Source organism: Alligator sinensis, unplaced genomic scaffold (assembly GCF_000455745.1).
Source record: "Alligator sinensis unplaced genomic scaffold, ASM45574v1 scaffold901_1, whole genome shotgun sequence".
Classification (NCBI taxonomy): Eukaryota; Metazoa; Chordata; order Crocodylia; family Alligatoridae; genus Alligator; species Alligator sinensis.
The window spans coordinates 227,494-247,630 of NW_005843135.1; the positions used below are offsets into that span (position 1 = coordinate 227,494).

Consider the following 20,137-nt stretch of genomic DNA (forward strand, 5'->3'; position numbering starts at 1 on the left):
TTGGCCCTTTTCCAGTCCTCCGGGACTTGGCCCATGCGCCACGAGCGTTCAAATATTCCCGCCAGTGGCTCTGCAATTATGTCGGCCAGTGCCTTCAGCACCCAGTCACAGTGGAGTTTGTGACCATTTGATCTTGTCATCCCTTGGGATGCTCTGGTGAACAGACGTTCCCCCAGATCCTGATGAGCTCCCCTGATAAACTTATAGGTGGGCACCAGATCACCTCTGAGCCTGCGGTTTTTCAGGCTGAAGAGCCCCATGGCTCTCAACCTCTCATCCTAAGGTCTGTTTTCTTGACCTCTGAACCCTCTCAAGCTTCTCCACATCCTTTTTGAATTGTGGAGCCCAAAACTGGATGCAGTACTCCAGCTGCGGCCTCACCTAGGCTGAGTACAACGAGAGAATGATGTTCTGGGAGTTGCTTGAGAAGCATCTATGAATGCAAGCCAGCGTTTTGCTTGTTTTACTGGCCGCAGCATCACACTGAAGGCTCATGTTCATCTTGTGGTCAACCATGACCCCTCAAGTCCCTTTCATCACCACCAGTGTAGCACTACCAAGCCTATAAGCATGCTGCATGTTTTTCCTCCTAAGGTGGTGAACCTTGCATTTTTCAGTGTTGAACACCATAAGGTTCTCGTCCGCCCATTTCATGAGCCTGTCAAGATCTGCCTGGATCACCCTCCTGTCCTCAGGTGTGGATGCTTTATCCCAGAGTTTGGTGTCATCAGCAAATTTGGCCAGTCCGCTTCTGACACCAATGTCCACATCATTGATGAAGATGTTAAATAGTATAGGCCCTAGGACAGAGCCTTGAGGGACCCCACTGGTCACAGCACACCAAGATGATTGGCTCCCATCGACCACCACCCTCTGGGTCCTACTACGGAGCCAATTCCCCAGCCAGCGGATCGTGGGGAAGCCAAGGCTGCAGTTAGCCAGTTTAGCAGATGATCCCACATATGTTATCTGCCTACACTGCCCAGCCAAAACCAGTTGGGGCAAGGGAACAAAACATATGAGCACCACAGGGATGCTGATGCATCTCTGCAGGCACTACCCCCTTGCCCTTGCTCCTCCTTAGCTTGGCACCAGCAGGAGTGTCCCCAAAGGGAAGTCCCCCTCTCACTCCAAAGCCCCCGTCCACTCAAAGCAGAGACAGGCCACCCTGGAACAGTGAGGGACAGGTGGACAGAAAGTATGGTGCATTAAAAAGGTGAGCAAGATCACCCAGAGCTTTGGGGAGATGCTTGCTGTTGATGGCTTACCATTCTCCCTAGTTGAGCAGCTAGGGTTCAGGTGGCTCCTGGCGCTTGTGGCCCCATCATACCAAGTGCCCGCATACACCACCTTCAGTAGGTGGTGCCCTCCCTGTATGAGGCACACAGGGAGTACTTGAGGGAGGAGCTGCACTAAGCAGGTCTGCAGGTGGCCTTACACTTCACCTTGGACATCTGGAGCAGCTGGGGTGGTGATCATGCCTACCTCTCCCTCCCAGGGCACTGGTGTGACCAGTCAGGTGGTGGGCTCTCCTTCAAGCCAATGTGATGGATGAGTCCCACATGGCAACAGAAATAATGGGGGCCACGAACTGCTTGGTTCAGGAGTGGCTCATTGGGCAGGGCAAGCTCACCCGTGGGTTCATGGTCACCGACAATGGGGCCAATATGGTGAAGGCAGTCCATGATGCCAACTTTGTTGGCATCCGCTATGTGGCACACAAGTTGCACCTCGTTGTCAGGCATGCCTTGGAGGGGGACAGGGCTGCCAGTGATGGTGCCAGCACTACCAGCAAGCTCATTTCCAAATGCAGGAAGGTGGCAGGCTACTTCCACTGGAGGATCAAGGAGGGCAAGATGCTGCAGGATAAACAAACAGCTGAACATCCCGCAGCACAAAATCGTGCAGGATGTGGAGACTCATTGGAATTTCACATACCTGATGCTAGAGAGGCTGTGGAGCATGGGATGGCCTTGCTCAGGGAGATCAGGATCAGCAGCTCCCTGAACAGAGCTGAGTGGGATACCATCTCCCAGATCTTGGTGGTCCTCTAGCCCTTCCTTGAGGCCACTGAGAGCCTCAGTGCTGCTGCTGCCCTCCTCAGCCAGGTGATCCCCATAGTGAGGGAACTTCAGAGCCAAATGGAGAGCTTCCAGGAGATCAGTGTTCCTGGCTGGGGCAAGCCACTGTCACCAGACATCCAGGCACTGGTAAGATGACTGAAGGAGGGCATCAGGAAATGGCTTGATCTCTTGCAGTCCAGTATGGTCCACGCCATGTGTGACTTGAGGGTGAAGGGCACCGTATGCAGCAGTAGAACTCTAAATTAGTGGACGGAGGCACTAGTAAAGAAAGTCATGGAGGCAGAATGGCGGAGGCGGGGGGACATGGAACAGGGGGATCCACTGTCCCATGCTAGTACTCTATCCACCAGCCAGTCTCCTCCTCCACCACAGGCACTGTCAACGTGGGCCAAGGGCATGGCTTCTATCGTGGCGTCCAGAGTCACCAGACTCTACCGTCAGGCAGGTAGCGCTCGCGCCTTGGTGGCTGCCTATCTTGCCGAGGATGTGGAGGTGCTGCTGTGTGACTCTTTGGCCTACTGGGCAAGCCACAGCCAGATGTGGCCAGATCTTGGCACGGTTGGCCGGGGACACACCTGTCCTGTCCACCAACCAGTGTTCCGAGTGAGAGGGTGGTCAGCATCACTGGGGATGTAGTGACACCCCACCACACTTGCTTGGATCCTGATTTGGTGGAGCAGCTGGTGTTCCTGAAGGTGAACCTCCCACTGCTGGTGTTCTCCAAGCTCCAGGTGCAAATGGAGTGAATGCTACCCTCCTCACTCTGTCTGTACCTATTTCCTTTTTTCATTTTTTAAAAACCAGTTAATGCCCTGCTCTCAGCTGGAGGGGGCACTCACTGCATCACCAGCCAGCAAGGGAAGAGCATGTCCCTGCTGAGCTCGCTCCCATGCTAATGAACTTGGAGGTATGGGCTAGGGCTATGGGGATGGAGGAGGCCCCAGGTCCTGGGCATGACCATTAAAACTGCATGCTGCTGGGGTAGGGAGGCCTGGTGGGACTGCTGGCAGTGCAGCAGCCCTGTAAATGGCAGGACCAATGATCCCCTAGTGAAAGGTGGGTAGGAGGCACCATAACCTTCAGCTAACACACGCATGCACACAGTCCTGGCTGGAGAAAGCCCAGACTTGTCACGTCTTTACCAGGCCTGAGGCTTGCTGGTTGCAGTGGAATTGTGAGGCTCCATGTGAGCTCAGCTTAGCTGCCTGGGATGGCGGCTTTTGGGTTGAAAAACCCTTTGTCAGGCTGAGGAAGCACCTGCAGTTGGTGTGTCTCCTGGTCCTCGATGGAAGGAAAGAATAGTAAAGAAGCAAGAGGCTGGCCTGGTATGCAATGCAGGCAAGAAAGCCAGTCAGTGAAAACGGAAATGGAGGTGTCAGGGGGTGAAGGACAGGCTGGGGGGGGGAGGGGGATGTATCAGCACAGGTAAAAGTGAAGAGGGACCAAGTTCATAGGCCTGGCTGTGAAAAGTGGTTTGTAAGTTGTTCCCTCTCAAGATCAGGCCTGAGAGACTGGAGGCAGAGGGTTTTTTTGGTAAGGAATGTTCCCCCACAGGTAGTTGGGTATTGTTGTCTTTGATAGATTCTGGTGTGCAGTTTGTGGGGGTACTGCAGATAGTTGGCAGGTTTTGTGTTTTGAACTCTAGGAAGTTGGCTTCAGTTCTGGTGATGAGGCTGGGTGCTTGTTTGAATTTACAAACCACTTTTCAGATCCGGGCCTATGAACTTCACTTCATCAGCCTCCTAGGTACAGAAACATTTCTGCAACTTGGTCTAAGCCCCTTGAAAATGGCCAAGCTTGATAACAACCCTTAACTAACAGAGTTTTTGTAATATTTGGTCATGCTTTGGACAGTGCATGCTTAACTTGCACCATTGCTACATAGATCAAGCTCAGGTCAAGTCATGACATTGTCTGCTACCCATGGCTCATGCTGCTCAGGCCTATAATGCACATAAAGCCTACAGATTGAAGATAACATTATAATAGTTTCTCAATTACATCAGAAGCTTTTTTATCTGACACGCATGGAGAATGGGGGGTGTTGGATAACTAAATATGCTGGTTACCTGAGAGGCCCGAACAGGCATCTTTGCCTGTTCGCATCACCGCCCTTCCTGCCACATCAGTGTGGCGGGGGGCAGAGAGGAGGGCCCTGCACAGGCTGCTATGCCCTGGGGCTGTTGGGGCTCCGCAGCACAGGTTGCTTCTGCCCTGGGGTTGTGCCACTGTGGGCACTTCTGGTTTCACTTTTACCTTAAAAGCTAGCATGCTGGTTAATAGAGTGGTTTGTAAGGTGCCAGATAATGTGGTTTTTACTGTAATTTGTTAAACAAAGGGGAGAGCTTAGACCTAGGATAGTTACTTGTCTGATCCCTGTCATCAAGAGCTGTTTCATTTAATGCTCCATTGACTTCTCCCATTTATTCCTTTTCTTCTACTTGTCTTTTGCTATCCGTTCACCATCAATTTAGAATCCTAAATCCTTTTTTCCTCCTAAATTATCAGTTTCTTAGCTGTAGCTGTAATTATGCAGGAAACCAGAGCTCTATATCTCTTTGTTTAGATGTTTCACTTTTTCTCTCCATTTCTCTTGTATCAGGTTGATATATATATTTGTTTCTGTAGACTTCTCCTGTAGATTTCCCAACTCTCTTCTTATGTACTCATAATCTTTTTACAACCATCTCCTATAGGCTTCTTTCTACACTTATATCCCTGGCATTGCCCTATTGGGCTCAGTGAACTTTCAGCAAGGATAACTAAGTCTGTTTGTGTTATTTCCGTGTATTTCCAGTTTCCTAAATAATCTTTGTAGGCAAACTGATTTTTTTCTGTCTGAAGACGTACATGTGAGAGCAAGCTCCCTTTGAGTTTTGTGCTGATTTGCCAATATATTTAGTAGAGAGGAGGCTGGACTAAAAAATCCCAGGTCCAGAACTTTTTCAATTAACTGAAGTCTGAACCTGCATACAGTATTAATCGGAACTTCCTGCCACACGTCTCTAATATTTAACTGGCACCACACTAGGAAATCCGACTTAGACTTTCATAGAGCATTGATTACATTAAATAAAAAGGTAATTTTTGGTGCCTTTAGAAGTGATTACAGTTTTAGGTAGGGCAACCTCTTTTTTTTATATTGAGTTCTGAATTGTCTCTAGCAAGGAAATAAGAAATACGTGTTCACATCAGCAGTAAATTCTTTTTATAGTAACTTTTTAATATTTTCTTGCACCACTGATTGCAGTGCATTTTAAAAAAGCATCCATTCTCTGTAAATTATATCTTGTGAGTAAAGGATACAAAACAAAACAAAATCTCAAAGAAATACTCAGATTGAGGTCATAGCTTTGATTCAAAATCTCCACAAATATAAAAAAAGGACATTTTTACTGAAATCAGTGGTAGTGCTTTCTAATTCTCCACTAAATTTATTTATATAAGAAACAAAACTGAGGATGTAAGCCAGTGCTTTAATACTATACCAGGAGCTTTTTCTACTACTTGTTTATTTCTGCTTCTGCAGAAGATTCCTGTCAGTCTTGAATTTCTTTGATGTATTGTGACAAATGATGCTTTGCTGTGTTTTCTGCCCCTGCTGGAGTCTCCATGGGATTAGAGATCAGATCACATGCTTTCACAGCTTAATGTACCTGACCTTTTCATATGATTGACACATGTAAATGATTACAGCAAAGCAACAATTATCCGCTAGCCATGCCATGTTTATTTTCAAGGGAAAAGATATCATATTTAAGGTGAACACTCAGAGAGAGATGAAAATATATCACTGTGAAGTGAATGTAGGAGACCAGCATGTAATAAATCATGACTGTTTCCTTTCCCATCTTTGCCCCATTTTGTGGCATACTGTCATATTATTCCTGCTTTCAAATGCTTTATTGTGCTATTTTTCTGTTTTACCACATAAGTGAACCCGAATCTCTGGGGCTTGATCAGCAATCTAAAATTCCACAGGCTCAAGAGTCAAGGGTGATCCAGTGGCAAGGTGGACATTTACATTTTTTAATGAAAACAGTTTAAGCTACTATATCAGGGAACATCTCCAGGGGTGGCCATGTAGCCCCTGAAGACCCCCCAAAATCCTTTTTACCCTGCTTACTTCCTGGGGACAGTCACCCCCTTTGCTCTCCTGCCATGCCTTGATGTATTTTATGTCTACCAACAGGAGGCTGCTCCAGGGTAGAGTTGCCATATTTCCAGTTCCAAAAAAGAGGACTATTGTCAGGGGGACACCTCGATCCCAACCCACAGCTCCCTGGCCCTACCAGTGCCCCTAGCTCCTAATCCACAGCACCCCCATCCCTGCTGCTGCCCCTTACTCCCAACCTGCAGACCCCTAGCCCTGCCAGTGCTCCTCACTTCTGACTCACAGTCCCTGCCCCCCAAGCTATGCTGGTGCTCCTCACTCCCAACCCACAGGCAGCCCCCCACCCCTGCTGTTGCCCCTCACTGCTGACCCACAGAACCCTGCCCTGCCAGTGCCACTCACTCCCAACCCACAGTCCCCATCCCACCCTGGGCCAGGCTGGTGCTGCTCACTCTTAACCCACAGCTAGAGCCACCTTGCTGTCTCCATGGCCTACTGCTGGCTCAACTCAGGGCTGGGGATTATACCTGTCCAAACCCAGCCCTTCCCTGATCATGTGGTCTCTGATTGCTTACTGCCACACCTGCAGCCTGTCTTAGCTGCAGCCTGGCTGCATAATGACCCTCGCTCAGCAGCCTCCAAGATCTTGCTGTCCACTTGCTTCATGGTCTGGGCTTATCTCCTGGCCAAGTCCAGTCCTTCTTCGCCTCCAAGATCTTACTGCCTGTTTTGCCAGTTTATCTCCTGGCTAAGCCCAGCCCTTTGCCTATCAGGTGAGGCTCTCCTTAGCCCCCTTCATGACTTGCAGGTTGCTGGTCCTGTTAAAGGGGCAGGCTCACTAAGAGCCCTGCCACAGCTACCCACTATGTATTTGTGTATAAGGCACATTAATATTTATGTTTGGACTGTGTAGGAATTTTGCTGGCCAGGTTTCAGAACTTACCCTGACCTCTTAGTACAGTATTTCCACAGTCTTCAGTGAGTTCTGCACATGGATGGTGTCAGGATTTGGCTCATATATGCCTTCAGTATGCATAAAGTTCCTGCACAAATAAACCGAATAATAATTTCCCTGAATGGACAATGCAAGGAGAACCCAGGTTCACTTTGTATTGCCACTCTGAAATACACAGTTGGGACACCTTGTCAAATATCTGTCTGTCTCTATATAATTCGAGTGACCTGTCTCTACAGCATCAGTGGTCCAGTTTTGGGTTCTCTCAGAATTGGGAATTGTGTATCAGTGACATTTTAGTATTGCAAGGGAACATCATATATTACAAGGTCTCTTTTAAAAATGTAACTCTTTCTTTGCAGGTCACCGAACATTGTTCATTGGAGTTCATGTACCACTAGGTGGAAGAAAAAGTCACCGACGTCATCGGCACCGTGGTCACAAACACAGAAAGAGAGACAGAGAACGAGATTCAGGATTGGAGGATGGGAGAGAGTCTCCTCCTTTTGGTGAGGTTTCTTTTTCTTTTTGCATGGAACTTTTAATGATAGTTTGACATGGTGCACCTTATCCTCCTGACATATTTTGGAAAGCATTGACAGAGGTACATTTGAGGTCACAGTCTAAAGCTTTTCAAATATTAATTAAAATTTTAAACATTAAATATTTTGTCCTGTTGTGATCAGTGGAAGGTTCAAACATAAGGGAATGAATGTGTGGGAATACTTATCACTGGGACTTTAGCATACTATCATAAGGGGTTTATGTGGTGATAATGGTGATAAGTTATGTATAGCAGCACTAGGCATTCAATAAAAAGCTTTTTCTGCTTCTATACAATGTAAAGAAAAGAAGTAATGTCTAAATTTTTTTTCCTACTACCGTAATTCTAATATTGAAACAGAGAGCCAGGTCCTGAATAAGTGTAGTCACACTGATGGCAAAGGAGCCACACCGATTGATAACAATCGATTTGATACAGAATCTGAACCTTGCTTCCATCCTCACATTAGATCATAGGGTGGAATTGTGAGACCAGTCACTTAACTCAGGCCTTGAAGGCAAGGAGGCAGACCTTTTCAGCTGAAATTTCTTCCATCTTCTTCCAGAAGCACTACAAGTGAGCTTACCAAATCTTAAATAAACTAGTCAAACTTTAGCGAAAACCAGTGAAAACAGTAGGCAGTTTCAAGCTATGAATTACCTTCGTCCAAAGTGATCTTGTTTCTCTTCTCATGCTGGTCTTATGCTAGTGTAACTCCATTAACTTCAGTTAAGTTTCTTCTGATTTACCTAGGTGTGCAAGTGCAAAAGAGAATATGCATTTCCACTGATTTTACCTGGTTATCTGCTTTAGCAGAATCTTTAAGATCTGTTGGGGAAAAAGATTCAGGATCATTCTTATAATCTTTTGTATGTAGTGAATGATTGTTTTACTTCAAATGTAGTGTTTACTTGAACCACTATTAAGTGTGGTTTTTAAGTGTATTTCTAGATGGTTTACTTATAAGATTATTATTTGTAGTACAAAAATCAAAGAAATACATATACATTTAAGGTATTTGGGGCATGATAATAAATACAGCAAATATAACAGAAGCATGTGTAGAAAACTGTGATAGTCTTGTACAAAAGAATATTTTAGTTCATTGGGGAAATGTAAGTGCCAGTGTAATTGTAGGTTAGAGAGTAGTCATTATAAGACCATTTATTTTGGTTTGCATTTTAAATTTCATGTGGAAAGCTTTGAAGTATATTATAAACTGTGAGGCTTAAGTGTATTTAAAGAACTTCAAATATTTCAATATTTCACAGTCAAATGTGTTAGAGATGAAAAACCAAGAAGGGATTTTTTTAAAAATTTCGTAAGAATTTAAAGGAAAAATATACTTCCTTGAAGAATTAATATTGAGGAAGAAAACTGGCTAATTTGGGTCTCTAGATTTAACATTTCATTTACCACAGGGATGTATAAATTACTTGAAAGGCTTGTATGTTTCAAATCTATGGAAAATACAGCTAGCTAACATAAAAAAGTATTAGCTTTTTACCACAGTTCATATTTTAAAGCGTAGTAGGAGAAATAAGTTTTACAGATAATATATTGGAAAAATATAGTGTTCAAACTTGTTTTGAAATGCTTAAGAAAGAGCATTAGCTTGAATATCCAGAACTCGGAATAGATAAGAACTAAACTAAGAATTAACACACGAGGCCATGTTTTCAGAAATGGTCAGGAATGAGCGCAGCTCCCACTTCAGTCTTGTAATTTTGCTCAGGTGACTAAATGGGCAATATCTCTTTTTAAAAACTTGCCTTGAATCTTTAACTTCCTGAAACTGAGGTTTGTGTCTCTTTCCAGTATCACAAGTAATAATGAGTTTACTAGTTTTATCCTGCACCCTTTAAACCCGTGCATATATTAAAACACTACTATTTGGTACAGTTCAGTACAAATAACAGTACGTGACTGTTCTCAAAGGGTGCATCTACATGTTCATTAATGTACTGTAATTATGGTGCATTAAGATGGTACCTGTTATTACAGGTAGTAACTTTATGCACCGTAATTAGTGCTACTGTGCATTAGTGCAGATAAATGCATTTTTGTGACATTAATGTGCATTAGACTAAGTCTACTGCACATTAGCGTGACTGGCAAACACTGTGCTAATGTGCAGTAGACTTAATCTAACGCTCATTAAGTATCTCATGTAGATGCACCCAAGAACCTCAGGAGGTTTTTTTTCCTAACTTGGGAAGAAAATTTATCTGAAAATATAGTTTTTGATTCGTGTGTAGGTGTGTGTGAGCCAATCATAATTTCCAACTGAGGTGGTAGACAGTGTGTGTAATGCAAAATAAGAGATACCTGCAGGAAGCATGTTTTCAGAAATGGTCAGGAATGAGCGCAGCTCCCACTTCAGTCTTGTAATTTTGCTCAGGTGACTAAATGGGCAATATCTCTTTTTAAAAACTTGCCTTGAATCTTTAACTTCCTGAAACTGAGGTTTGTGTCTCTTTCCAGTATCACAAGTAATAATGAGTTTACTAGTTTTATCCTGCACCCTTTAAACCCGTGCATATATTAAAACACTACTATTTGGTACAGTTCAGTACAAATAACAGTACGTGACTGTTCTCAAAGGGTGCATCTACATGTTCATTAATGTACTGTAATTATGGTGCATTAAGATGGTACCTGTTATTACAGGTAGTAACTTTATGCACCGTAATTAGTGCTACTGTGCATTAGTGCAGATAAATGCATTTTTGTGACATTAATGTGCATTAGACTAAGTCTACTGCACATTAGCGTGACTGGCAAACACTGTGCTAATGTGCAGTAGACTTAATCTAACGCTCATTAAGTATCTCATGTAGATGCACCCAAGAACCTCAGGAGGTTTTTTTTCCTAACTTGGGAAGAAAATTTATCTGAAAATATAGTTTTTGATTCGTGTGTAGGTGTGTGTGAGCCAATCATAATTTCCAACTGAGGTGGTAGACAGTGTGTGTAATGCAAAATAAGAGATACCTGCAGGAAGTTTTAAATCCCAGGGAATCCAACCATTTGGTGTAAATCAGGGGTACTCAACTTCCAGCCTGTGGGCTAGATGCAGCTTGCAGCACCATGTTATCTGGCCTGTGGGGCTTTCCATGGGCCCAAAAACTTGGCAGGAGGGAGCAGTGCCACTGTGGGGTCAAATGTTGAGCACCACTGGTATAAATCATTCTCTTCCTGTGACCTCCCTTTCACTTCTGATGTTAATAATTGTCAGCAGTAGAACTGAGGAGACACCAAATATGTGGGGAGCATGAATAATTTTCAGACTAAAATGAAGGACCTCTTAAAAGAAAGAATTTGCATGCATGTTTATATTTGTGTGTAAATATGGTCCAAAAGAAAAGAGAGGGAGGGACACCATAGTGAAGTGAATTCCTCAAAATGTCAGTGCAAAGTATTGCACATCACGTGTATGTGTAGTTAAAGCTAGAGGATACCTTTCATTCAGCCCCATACCATAACTTATTATTAAGATAGTGTGTTTAATTTTTATACCTTAAAAATAATTTTTATACCTTGAAATAACTGGTCATTTATACCATAAAATAACTGAGTAAAATTCATTTCTGTGCACACTAGCAGTAGAAGGCATCCACACCACTGGAATTTTGTTTAAGCATTACACAGTATGAGCTGCTTTGCACAGGCCTATTCACTTTGGAGTTGGATTCAGCTGATTTGGGGGACAGTGATTTGATTAGGTGATTCAAATCAATTCAGCCAAATATGATTCGGAGCTTCGCCTACTGCTGAATCAGCTGAATCTCTGAATCAAACAGGCCCCATCCTCCACCCATTCTCCCAGCCCCATCAATGGCTGCCCCACTCAGGCCCAGCATCAAGCATGTAAAAAAAAAAAAAAAAAGCCTCACACTCATTGGCTCCTGCCAGGTTGGGGGGGTGATCCCTGCTGCCCCGCACTGCCCCATGCTGTGTTGGGGGGTTCTGCCATGAGCCCCCAGAGGCCCTGACAGCCACTGCAGCAGCTGGTGAATGCAGGGCTTTTTTTTTTAAACTGTGGGATGCTGGGGCTGGGTGGGGCAGCCATTGACAGGGCTGGGAGAGCAGTCGGGGGGGTGCTCAGGGAGCAGGCAGAGGATGGGGCCTAGTGGGGGCCTCCCCATTGTCTCCTTCCCCTTGCCCCCTACTTACCAGCAGAGAATCCAGTTCCAGCTCCCTGCGGCAGCAAGCAGGGACTGCCCAAATCTCTGAATCTCCTCTGAATCATTTTGGAGGCTTCAGATCAATTCAGAACTTTTTATTGGTCTCCCGATTTCAATTCAGATTTGGAGATTCTGCCTCCGAATTGGGCCAAATCTCCTCCAAATTGAATCGGCAACCAAAGCTTCACACAGCCCTATTACATAGGTATTGTACTGCCACTCTGCACAGGGATGGATTTCACCTAGGACTGATAAGGCATGAATCTAGGGTGCAGAGAGTCAAAAACACTTGTGATGTGCCTTTTAAAATTATGGATGGCACAGCACCACTGCTTTTCAGTATTAGGAGATGAAGCAATGAGTATAGTTTATTGAATTTTGAGAAATCTTGCTGCAAATTGAGTTTCCAAAAAGCTAGAGGGTAGGATTCCTGATGTGCTTTTAAACTGGATTTTTTGGACATCTGGAACAAGTAAGATGGAGGAATGAAATGGCCAAGTTTCTGCTCTGGTGCTTCCTTAGGTAGCTGACAGAAATAGACGTATCCTTTCCGCCTCCTAGAATGAGGAAATCCAGTTTAAGCAAGCTACAGATGGCCACCCTGTTCCTGACATGGATCAAGCATCAGAGGGATTAAATTTTGTAAACTAAATTGTAAGTGCTGGGACATAGATTACTGAATAAAAAAGGGAATTGCTTCCATGGTGATATTCTGGACAGCTGCTGCCTGGGAGCCTCCAGGAAGAATTCTGGATGAGTTGGCTATTCTTTCTCTATCGAAGGTAGTAGCTGAGAAGTTCCAATTTTTCCCCCAGCATTTTTTAGAGTTTTATCACCTATTCCTGTAATAGCTGTTCTAGTTTTCTACCTTTAACAAGTTCCTGTTTCTTCCTAATAAAAATCCAACTTTTCATATGTCTTCCTGTTGAGGAAGAGTAGGGTTTGTTAGTTAGTACTGTGTAATTATGGCAGCAGTAATGAGGCCAGAGTTAAAAAAGTTAAAAACAATTGTTGATAGGACAACTATATCAGGGAACATTAGTGTCTCATTTCCAGTTCACAGTAAAGAACAATACAAGACAATACATTTTTAGATAGCTTCTTTCTTACTGAAGTGCCATAGTGCCTCATAAACAATTAAAGCTTGCATATGAAGGGCACTCACTATGTACTGTCACTTCCAGAATATCTATCACATCCACAGCGAGAGTAAAAAGAGGAAAATGAAACATATTTCAAATTCATAAGGTTGAAGCTTTGCCTTAATATCCTTGAAATGTTCGTTTCACTGGATTCCTGAGTTTTATTTGAACAAAAAGCAATTTACCAAAGAGAGAAATGTTCTGTCCAGTACTCTCTCACACATGCAGAGATTTCTTTGTGATAAAGGGAAAATGCATGAGATAAATTCATTTATCACACACTTGTGACACTTATTGCATATCTGAGCTCTCATAATTTGCGTAATAATCTCTTCACATAAGATTCAGTCTGCCGAGCCATTTTTAGTGTCTACCGTAAAAAAAAAAAAAAAAAAAAAAAATCTGTCCCCAAAACATTTTCTCATTCTATCAGATGTGAAATCTTTGCCACAAATTGCCTCTTCGCTAAGGCAGTAGCAAAGCAAGATACAGTCCTGGGCCAAAGGCAGCCCAGAAGTCTCCCAGACCCAAAACATTCTTTGTGTAAGGCTGAGGAAATACTTGCAAGAACACTGCCAGCTGGCAGGAGCCTAGAATGAGCAGGATCTTATTTGGAAAGGGAAGCTTAAAGTTATTTAGTGCTTAAGAAGGATTAAATGATGTTGAGGTAAAGCAAAGCAAAGATCCCTTTCGGCATAATATTGACACATAATCACATCCCTATGCTGAGGATGGTGGAGTCAAGCTATCTCAGTGTCCCCAGGGGAACCAAGCAGTGTGCTTTTCCTTTGCGGGTAGGATGCTGTCCTTGCTGGGATGGAGGGAAACCTATCGTCCCCTCACAGAAACTAAGTACACTAATCAATGCAGTACCTTTGGGCCCCATAACCATATGTTATAAAAGTGTCTAGTCCCTGAAAGTTGGAGTGCAAGGGCAATAAAAGACCCTTTGCTTTGACCTGCTGCTGTATGCCTGTTCAGTTAGTGGGCACATTCTGGCCCAGAAGAGCAAATCTGTGATTAGGCAAGCAGAGTCAAATTATCTCCTAAATTATGAATCACTGTGGACTAAAGAAGCATACAGACATGGTCAGCCCTACTTCATATTTCTTTAAAACCACTGTTTCCTAACAGTAGGAAGTGTATTTTTTGCAACAGAAGAAATGAAGAATTTCAACAACTAAAAAGTGCAAGAAGAAAGATAGAGAAAATAGGTGTTGTGAGACCAAATGAGGGATAACAGTGCTTTGAAGTATGTCAGTAAAATAAATGAGAACTTTTGTGATGAGAGCAAATTAGCAGATGTTTAGAAGCAGTACAGTATGAAAGAAGAAATGATAGAAGTTTGAGATGCAAAAGGTGAACAATAGAGAAACTGGAACAAATGAAGGCTGAGCCGCTCAGACAAGAAGATTCATGACTGCTCAACAACTAAGCAAACAGAAAGCAAGGCATTAAACTAATAAACATAAATTATATTTAGCAAATTTGCTGTTACTTTTTCTGTGAAGATTCTTGGCCTGAAGATAAATGTATTAACAAATTTCTTTGCATTAAGATCTATATATAGTTCTCTGTTTAGCCAAACGGCCAGTATTTCACACTTCCCTGTGAGCAGAAAGACAACAGATTTCATGAGCAGAAAATAAGTGAGTAATCTCCTACCCAGGAGCCTCCCACATTATTACATTTTTCTGGCTCTTTGTGGTAATGGAGCACTCAGCCTTTCTATTTTGGAATTCTTTGGCTATGGATACCTCCGCCTAAGCAGATATAGAAAATGTGACCCATTTATAACTAACTAACAAATCAGAAACTGGCCCATTACTTTTTTTTAAAGGCTCACCTAGTAAACAAAATAGCATCCCAAAAAATCATCATCCCTCTTCAATTGGCCCTCAGGTCTTATTCAGCATCTTAAAGTGCTCAGAGAGACCAGCTGGACAAACTACAGAGAACAAGTGTAGTGTTTTAAAACACCACACAGCTGTAGTCCTCAGAGCCCTGGATAGAGTAATCTCACCAGGTGAAACTCTGCAGATAATTAATGAAGTCTGAATGTGAGAGGTGCCCTGGCCCCGCTGCTACGGCACTGAGGGGGAAGCACCAGGAGGACCCTGGCTCAGGTCCATGCCAGTGGGACAGGGAGGGGTGAATTAAACCTTCTCCCTGACCAGTTCACTCCAGGCTACTGCCAGGGCTGGCCATGCCCCTCAGCACAGCTTCCCTGCCGCCAAGGGCTGCTCTAGTGCCCCCCAGCGCCTGGACTGAGCCACTGCAAGCACGTGCCTGCATTTCATGAATGTCTTTTCACTTGCAAATTGGTTCAATCTAGATAGGTTAGACTAACCTGCAAAGATTGAATCAATTCAATCTCCAGCTTTTTGAATGTCTGTCTCTAGCCCTACTGACTCCCTGATCAAGCACAATTCAGAAGCCAGAACATTTTTTATCACCTTTCTACCAAACATTGGTCAGCATGGCCCCTGAGGCAGAGGAGGCAGGGAGTGGGGTATACCCCCTTCTACCACCATTGCCCTGAGGGGACCACAGCCAGGGTTTGCCTACCCCAACTGCCACCACTGCTTACTCCCTGTGTGGGGTGAGTGGTGGGATAAGCACCCTTCCTGCCTCCTCTGCCAGACACTGAAGGTAGTGGGGAATAATCCCCCTCCCTGCCCCATCATTTAAGAGGCCCTGCTGGCTGGCCTCTGTCTGGGCCCCTGACTCTACTGCTGGAATGGCGAGGGGCAGGGCCCTGATGGGGCAGCAGCCCCAGTCATGATGTCTGGGGAGTGCAGGCCTCTTCCCAGCTGGGGGGGAGGGGAACAAGGAAGGGCAGGGTGGGGTGGGGCTAGTGTCAGGGTGGGGTGAGGCTAGAGGCCGGCCAGAATGACCCCCTTAGGTGGGAGGGGCAGGAAGGGGGGTTATTTCCCCCTCCCTCTGGTGTCTGGCAGAGGGGGCTTATTTCATTGCTCGCTCCCTAAAGGGACTGAGTGGCAATGGCAGTGGTAGGGACATGCAGACCCTGCTGTGGTCTCCCAGGGGCAAAGGGGGGAAATAACCCTCCTCCCCCTGCCTAAGGGGGCCATGCCAGCCATCCTCTGGCCCCCATCCCTGCCCCTGGAGCAGCAAGGGGGGAGTGACCCTGACAGGGGCTGCAGCCCATGTCATGATGTCTTGGTGCATGAGCCTCTTCCCAGGAAGGGGACCACGTTGTGGGGTGGAGGAGCTGCTGCAGACTGCACAGGTTGAGTCGCAGTGGTGCTCAGGGGACCTGGGGAACTATGGCCCCCTCCAAGCCCTGGTGCTGCCGCTTGCCCCATGCAGTCCATGAAAGCTCTGACGCCCCACTCGCAACCCCCTGTAGGGAAGAGGCTCCCCTAACACCAGGATGGGCTGCTGCCCCATCAGGGCCCTGCTCCCTTGCCTCCCCAGTGGCAGGGTCAGAGGCCCAGCCAGAGGCCAACTGGCAGGGCTCTTTAGATGAGGGGACAGGGAGGGGAGTGTTATTCTCCCCTCCCTCCAGGGCCTGGCAGAGGGGGCAAGAGGGGGCTTTATCCTGCTGCTTGCCCCACACAGGGAGTGATCAGTGGTCACGGCGATGGGAGTAGGCAGACCCCAGCTGCAGTCTCCCAGGGTTAGTAGAGGTAGAGGGGGGAATAACTCCACTCCTTGCCCTGTCTGCCTCAGGGGCCATGCCGGCTGGTGTTTGGCTGCACCTTGGCCCATCCCCACTGCTGTGGCATCAGGAACACCCTGGCTCAGGTCCATGCGGGTGGAACGGGGAAGGGGAAATTAAACCCCCTCCCAGGCCAGTTCCCTGCAAGCTACTGCTGGGGTTGTCCATACCCCTGGTACTGAAACAGCCAGCGGAGAAATGCAGGTTTGCACCAGTGGGACAAGGGAGGGAGGGGGTGGATAAATTTATTTCCTGATCCCTTCCAGGGGCCAGTATCTGGCCAGAGCCAGAGCCTTGTCCCTGCTCTAGCTAAGGAGCAGAGGGGTGGGGCCAGCCCACCTCTCCTGGAGCAGAGAGCCCAGCCCAGCCCAGAGAGCATGCTGGGGGACTCTGGTTTAACTTAAACCAGAAAGAAGTCTGGAAATAGAAAACAAAGTGAATGGTCTGCTGCATTCCTTTGCACCTCTGTGTTGCCTACAGTTCATACAATATGCTCTAATGCTGTTTAAGACTTTCATTTCCATCTCCAAGGTATAATAAAGGTACTCAACTATATCAATCTTGTATTCTATTGTAATAGTATTACAGTAGCCTTGTCCTCTGCTACTTTTTTTTTTTTACTGTCACAAATTACATGGACTTGAAAAGTTATACTGCCTTTCTACTTGGTGGGGGGGGTGGATCGAGAATCCCTTTGAAAAGGATGCAGGAGAGCATTCTAATTTTTTAGATTTTGCTACGTATATGGACTGAATAAATATTCTTTGGTACAACCGTCACTCTATTGTAGCTGTACCCATTCAACTGTAATGCCCACTGTGTCTCAGATGCTGCCTGTGGCTATCCTGAGTGCAATATTAGGGCTAGGGACAGAAAGTACACATGAACTGGTATAAGTGATTGGAAACTGATTTAAATCTGTAACACAGATCCTGTCCTCCAGATTCAAGTTAACTCACAGCTCACAAGCTTTGCACCTTGCACGGTTGGAGGGCTAGCCTTGGCTCAAGCTATTTGCTCCAACCGAGCAGGGAGGTGCACTCTGCTGCTCCCCAGCTTCCGGCCTGAGCCACTGCAGGCACGTGGCTGCATTCCCAGAAGCAAAAATGAACGTCTGTTCACTTGCTTATCGGTTCAATTTACACAGTTTAGACTGTCCTGCAAAGATTGTCTCAAATGAGACTTTGACTTTTTGACTGCCTGTACTTAGGTTAGTTGTCTATTATGTTGCATCTAGTTACCTTGCTTGGGACCCTGGATTAGTTAGAGCTAGGAAGGAATTTTGTTTCTTATTGTGAATGCTTCTGCTTTCTGGCAGGCCTGTGGTGGGGAGGGGAGGGACAGTGTTTTGCCTTGTTTTGAGGCATTGTCACAGCCCCAGCTCAGGCTGGGACATTTTAACTGAGGTGTGTTAATGCTCCCTTCAGTACTAGAAACCCAAGCATTCCATGCTTGAGAGGCTTGCTCTTCCACTCAGGGTCAAACTGATCACCAATTTGAGGTCAGGAGGGATTTTTTTCCTGTATGTCAGTTTGGCATAGACTGCTTTTTGGGGTTTTTTTGGTCTTTCTCTGTAGTGTGAAGTATGATCCTTTTCCTATCTTCTTTGTACATGTTAACTAAATACTTCTCTATTGTTGTAGTGATATGTCATGACTGATACCCTTCTCTCCTTGCCTTTTACTGTGGCATGTTATAAGGTTTTCTCAGTGTTTTGGATATTATTTCTTATAATTGTATATGAGAGTTTGATGTGGTGATTTTGGGGATTGTTTTGGTTAATGATGGCCTGTAAATAGAGGGACTGTAGGGCTCCAGCCAGGCCTGGAACAGCTGGGGTGTTTTGATAATGCCACTTTACATTTTCCATTGCCTAACAGGGCATTGAAAGCAGAGCCTGAGATGATGTTGTATGACCTGCCCAGTACTAGTCTGGTATGTGCTCTTTAACTGAGACTTTTCAATTAATTACTTATCTGACGGAGAGCCTGATGCTTACTCTGAGGATTGCAAAATTTGTCTGCGTGAGTAACATAAGTTCAACTATTGTTTCAAATAAGTGTCCACAGGGAAAATTAGTCAGGGATAATTGAAGTAATATAATTAAACCAATAGTATAGGAACATAGGTCTAGAAGGGACCACCTGGATCAAGTGAAGTCCTGCAGAGTAATGCCCAAGTAGATAAAACAAGTTGTAAGCACTGGAGTGTGTCTCCTGTCCTGATTTAATTCTTGTTGCACTAGTTTTTCTTGTTCTTTGTCTTGCCCTGTAGTGCCTCAGAAGGCAGTATTAAATGCAAGGGTTAGAAATCACAGGGAACTAAAGTTAAAGATGGCAATGAAGAACTCCACCACATCCTTTTCCATCTTCTACTTTTACTTCATAGGCTTGGATTATCCTCTTTTCTTTCCAATTCCATCCAGATCTTACCTTTCCAATAGGATTTCAAATGGCTTGTTCTTTCTGAAAAAATCTTGACACATATTCTGTCTCCTGTGTAAGAGGTCTCCATCTCCATACTATTTCCATAGGTAATGTGTTCTGGTGAATGTTTTGATGCTGAGATATAAGCTTCTTTTGTCTGCTGTTTCCATTTTTTCAGTAGATTATTTATGGTATGTAGGTACAGATTCAGAGTTTTTAGGTAAATGAAATAATTTTCCATACAATATATAGAAAGAGCAAAACTTTGAAGCATCATTTTATGGCATAGGTTACTTTAGTATATACAGTCTATTTTTTTTTTCCCCCTACCAACATTGTCATAGTTTTCTAATTGCCCGTTACCTTCTGGGTGGCATGTGGTTCTCTGAAATGTTCCAGTTTCGTGGGAGCGCTGTAACCTTTAGAACAAATTACTTTCAAACTCCACATCTTGGCCATGATTAATCTTTTTTTGGAAACAAAATTTTAAAGCAAACTAATTGAGTGTCTTGTCTGTCACAGTCTTGCCTGACATGTTGATAGTAGGGTAAGCTTGGGTGATTCTAGCAAAGTTATCCACTAAGACTAAAATGCCTTCATGTACATTTTGTTACTTTACTTTTTTCTGGAAGCAAGACATCTATTGCTTCAAGCTAAAAAGTCTCCATTTTAAGTAAGTTTTTGTTCTGGTAGATTGGTGCCGGTTCCTTTATATTGATATATGCATGGATTTTAATGACCTACTGTTCTAGGTGCCTCTTTACCTGTGGTCCATAAAATGGGTCTTTCATGATTAAACTATGCTTGTAAAAGTATCAGTGTGTGGTTGGTTGGTTTGTTTGTTTGTTTGTTTAAGAAGCATGTGGACTGCGAGGGCTTTAAGAACAGGAGCTTTTCTGAAAAGGTCAAGGTAACAGCCATGGTCACCTGAGAAAAGTGTTAAATCTGACAGAGATGATAGTGCTCTGTTAGGACTTGTGTAAACTGGGTTTGTGACCGCCCC

General features: G+C 44.7%; 1 protein-coding gene across 1 annotated transcript in view; it reads left to right on the forward strand.

Moving 5' to 3' along the window:
- The window catches only part of LOC112548363 (sodium-driven chloride bicarbonate exchanger-like), a gene marked incomplete at its 3' end in the record, with an annotated part of 278,971 nt that overhangs the window by 172,667 nt on the left and 86,167 nt on the right, over positions 1-20,137 (forward strand). Inside the window, exon 3 of the mRNA XM_025193937.1 lies at positions 7,516-7,662. Within this exon, the coding sequence (XP_025049722.1) occupies positions 7,516-7,662 (147 nt within the window). The remainder of the gene's footprint in view (positions 1-7,515; positions 7,663-20,137) is intronic.